The sequence below is a fragment of the Glandiceps talaboti genome, chromosome 12, assembly GCF_964340395.1.
Source record: "Glandiceps talaboti chromosome 12, keGlaTala1.1, whole genome shotgun sequence".
Taxonomy (NCBI): domain Eukaryota; kingdom Metazoa; phylum Hemichordata; class Enteropneusta; family Spengelidae; genus Glandiceps; species Glandiceps talaboti.
This window is the reverse complement of record NC_135560.1, coordinates 23,829,175-23,834,174: the sequence shown is the minus strand read 5'-3', so window position 1 is coordinate 23,834,174 and position 5,000 is coordinate 23,829,175. Positions and strand designations below refer to the sequence as shown.

The 5,000-nt window shown below is 36.5% G+C and overlaps 1 protein-coding gene across 1 annotated transcript in view; it reads right to left on the bottom strand.

Moving 5' to 3' along the window:
• The window catches only part of LOC144443147 (MAM and LDL-receptor class A domain-containing protein 1-like), a 17,288-nt gene that overhangs the window by 4,998 nt on the left and 7,290 nt on the right, over nucleotides 1-5,000 (bottom strand). The window contains exons 2-4 of the mRNA XM_078132516.1: nucleotides 2,943-3,053; nucleotides 2,457-2,591; nucleotides 528-778 (exon numbers count right to left, since the gene is read on the bottom strand). Of these exons, the coding sequence (XP_077988642.1) occupies nucleotides 528-778; nucleotides 2,457-2,591; nucleotides 2,943-3,053 (497 nt within the window). The remainder of the gene's footprint in view (nucleotides 1-527; nucleotides 779-2,456; nucleotides 2,592-2,942; nucleotides 3,054-5,000) is intronic.

Genomic DNA, 5,000 nt, shown 5'->3' with positions numbered 1-5,000 from the left:
CAACACGTGCAAAAGATGACGTGTGGTTATCAATCAAAACAAAACAAAAATCAAAATACAGAGATATCCAAAAACTGCGATTCAAAGAGGGTCATTTCATTCATACATAATAATTCAGTACTCGTTACGTTGTCCATTCATACATTACAATTCAGTACTATGTTGTCTATTCATATGTTATAATTCATTACTGTTCTGTCCATTCATACATTACAATTCAGTACTGTTCTGTCCATTCATACATTACAATTCAGTACTGTTCTGTCCATTCATACATTACAATTCAGTACTGTTCTGTCCATTCATACATTACAATTCAGTACTGTTCTGTCCATTCATACATTACAATTCAGTACTGTTCTGTCCATTCATGTTATAGATTCATTACTGTTCTGCCCATTCATGTTATAGATTCATTACTGTTCTGTCCATTCACGTTATATATATTCAGTACTGTCCTGTCCTTTCATACATCGTAATTCACTACTAACAGTCATGTCCATCGTCATAAGCTAGTATTTTCATACCTGAAAGTCTTGCATACACGGCAGATCCACAGTCATCTCCGTCCACATGTTTTCGAGTTGTGTGATACCTAAATTCCACAAGATTTCTTCCTCACCATCTTTCAATAGGATGACGTATAGATCACCAATACGTGGGGCTTGGTAGTGGAAGAAGAACCTGAACATACAGTGCTTTGCGGCGATACTGTGTACGGCACTGACATACCTGGCAATACGCTGAGTTCCATCACTTATCACGTAGAGATACTTACCTGTTTGAAAAGGTTTTACAAAAAGGAATTGTTAGCACTTTTAGACATACACATACTGGATATGCATACACAGATACAAACAAGTGAAAATGTCTATTCTTTTAAATACTCTGGCTATCGACAAAGTTCCTAAAATTTTACACAACCATTCTATATCGCCTGCCACCTACGGTGGCATCGGGATTAAACAGGGGTGATACGTTACGTTCTATATGAATGATGAAAACCAACATTACTTTCCACGAGAATCGAATACAGTTCGTTAGTATCCAGTCCCTTTCTTTCTCTTTGACTCTCCTTGCCTCCACCATTATTTCATTGCATGCATCTTTATTGATGCCCTCACCTTCGACACAGAAATCATCGCAATTGTGGTACATTAACCATTGGGCACGTAATATTGAAATATTGCTGCTCGCTGGCATGCTATTGTATCAATACAATATCGCTATGACTTGAAATACTTTATAAGACGATTGAAAACACACCTGTTGCCTGTGGATGATGGAACTATGAATTGTTGTACAGTACTTAATAGTTTCACGTTGCTCAAACACATAGCATGTTACTCTACATTGTATCAGATTGTGCGAATCGTTAACACACAAACCAATGTGATCGCCTTCGAACAAAATATATGTTTTTATATTTGGTCATTCCACGTCAAGACAACTCACATCTATATCATTAGCTCTGCGATGCTCGAATATACGTAAAAACGTTGTTATTTTCCCCATAAATTATACTTCAGGAAGTAAATTGTTGTTCTTCATTCAACTTGAAAATATATATATATTTAGGAAGTCTTCATTAATTGACGAGGGAGGAATTAGGAATCCGATGGGTCACATTTTGTCCACTGGGGAGGGACATATTTTAGAAAATGGAAATTAGGGGAGGGTCACGTTTTACTTTGACTCACTGTTTGTCTAATTTTGCATTATTTTGTGAGTTTGGCATGATCCCACCACTATCACCATTGTTAAGTAAGAACTGCAGCAAATTAACTAATTCTTTTAGTTGTGTGGTGTGAGGAGAGGAGTAGGTCTCACAGTAGTAAAGGGGGAATAGCATGACAATATATTGGGGATAATGTGGTGGGGTGGAGATATTGACCTCGGTCCTGAGGTTGTTAGTTGTGCGTTCATCTTGTCTCTAGGAGTCTAGTCTTTCTACAGAAAAAAAAGTCCTGTCTCTTGTGGGATAATATTTTATGCCACAGACCGGGCTTGGTTTCTCACCCCCCCCCCCCTCCCGCGTTGTAATTACTGAAAGCCCCCTTACCTTCACTGAACGGAGGAAAATTTTCGGGGAAATGGTATCTAATTATAATTTAGGTTATATTGGGTTCGTTTTGAAATACTATGACGGGCATTTGCACTTTCGCCTAAAGTCGATTCAGCTGACGACATAGATGGCATATAGTCTACCAGGTCAATACACGAAAGTCTCCAAAGTATACTACAACTTCACTGTATATTGTATTTCCAACTTTTATTTTTAAAAACCGGGTAAACACCTTGATGCGAAGACTCTACGTAAATACACCCAACATGTTTGTAGTCTACACACATGTTCGGTGTATTTACGTAGAGTCTTCGCATCAAAGTGTTTACCCGGTTTTTTTAATAAAAGTTGGAAATACAATATACAGTGATATTTGAAATTGGTGACTGACCTTCACTAGTGCCAAGTGTGTTATCATAGTTGGGCATTGTCTCTTCTTCGGGTTCGCCATCCTTTAACGCCCAATTGAAATCGGCCGTTTCATCTGGTTTCCACTCACATGGTGTCTCGAAATCACATAAAATGTCTACGGAAAAGGCACAAAACAAGATTCATTGTAGGATTATTAATTGATTATATTTTATCGTAGATTTAATTCACATCCGATACTAAATCATTTTAAAGGTGTGATTTTATCAACAATATGCACATTGTTCTTTTTCGATTTTCAAAATGGTCAAACATCTACATTTATTTGATAAACATGGATACGGTAATGCACACTGGACAAACATAATATATACCGGCTACAAATAGTGGATAGCACAATAGTGCTATATGTACAGACTACATTTTTGATAAAAATGGTTAGCTTAAGCTTGTTTGCGTACATTTCGTACGTTTTTCTTCCATAACCACTACTAGATTAAAAACTTACCACATCCGAATTCATCACTACCATCAGCACAGTCTTGTCTAAAATCACAGAACTGCCAATCATAGATACAGGTCAAATCGAGACATGGCGATTGCCCGGGGTCGCATTGACCTGTAATAATAAAACATTAATTTGCATTTTTCAGATGGTGTAAGTCTCGTGTTTGTATGTTATTACGATTTTAGGAAAATATTGGGTAAATGTTAGCAAATTCTCTTGGCTTCAGGTGTCAAACATTTGACTCAGTTCCTTTCTATATTATGTCAGTCCGTTAATACTAACACGGCGCGCGTGTCTCTAGTAAATCCTATAACAAAGTACATGTGTCTTTTTGCCAGAAAGATAATGGAATGGACAACGTTGTGAATGATAAATTGTTTACAGCTGATTACTGTAACTGGTGGATTATCGATAGAGACACTCTATATATCGATATGTCATTGTAGAGATATCTAAAGTAATTCGAATAAACATCTATTTTTATACAAATAATGCATCTGAAATAATGGAGGGACTGTGCTAAAATAGTATTGCTTTAAAAACTTAATTTGAGTGAGTACATAACAAATTGGAGACATAATTCAGAATACTAGTTTCGGAGGATTAGTGTGGATACAGTTGGGTCATAGTTGACATACTAGACAAGCCAATCATCAAACGTCTAACATGGCATATGGAAAGGTGTGCGATGTGTCCGTTTTATCACTCCAAGATGTGACTGCATAGCGCCCCCAATCACCGAAAATCATTAATTATGGGTGTGCGCGTACAGTCGTATAGCACTATAGAAATATAGTGGTCTGAGATACAGATAGTCTAAGAGTTTATATTATCGTTCCCTCTTACATTTGTTCAGTTTATAGATATCATCTATTATTGAAAAGAATCAAAAGTGCTAAACAAGTTGAAAGTAAGATAAAAGAAAAATTTTGCTAAAAAGTATGTATAAGAATAAAAACACAGTAATGCTCACTGTTTGACAGCCAGTTATTTTGTTGTAGATGTATACGAATTTATGGACTGTTTCATTGATAGTTAACAAAGTTGTATATTCGTTCATGGTATTCAAATTGTTAAGTTAACTGGAACTCTGAATAGTGTCCTATTAACTTAAATAAGGGACATTGTTTGATATGACAAAGATGTGGAGCCAAACTCGATTAGCGGAAAGCTGTTTTTTGGACTCCAAATTACCATTTTGTTTCTCCTTTTGTCTTATATGGTCATTATTGACATGTACATTGACTTTCAAATTGGCAATGAATGAATGAATGAATGAATGAATGAATGAATGAATGAATGAATGAATGAATGAATGAATGAATGGATGAAAAGTTGAAGAGTATAAACGATCGTTGTTAATCCACGTGTGCAAGATGGATTGAATCAGCTCTAGATAAAACTGTTACATGGTCTATGCAAAAATTGATATGAATTTGTTCTTTTCGAAAGTACTGTTGGCGCTTGACTTTGCTGCTGAACTACCTTTTTAGACAACTTAAAGAGTTTGAGTGCGAAAACCTTCCCCAATCAGACTTTGTGAAAGGTAGTGTATGAACATCGCCACTAAGCGACACTTTATGATTATAGTGGGGGAGGGGAGTGTTTCTAGTCAGCGTGATAGATTACAACATAGTTATATATGACATCTGAGTGATTCGTTACTTATTGATGGCCTTCTTGTGCTACTTATATTGAATCGATTTGATAGTGTTTATACGATCCAAACTATCGTATTTCGAAGTGCCTGACTATTTTGTCAATATTGGCAGAAAGGGCAACAATTCTATCCACTTAATCCCGGCACCAAAACTCCTGATTATTTGAAGTGGGTAAAATTTAACATATAGTATAATCTGTTGATAGAGTCAATATGACGGCAGCATTTATCTACGGATCTTATTTTAGAATCGTATGTTAGGGCATAGACCCTACACATGGTTGAGGTCTATGGTTAGGGTAGTCTTACTGCTAGACGTTCGGGCTTTCTTTCGATACTATAAGCAAACGAAGTTCGCAGTGATGGCTTGCCCGAACACGATAGCGATGTTCGGTCGT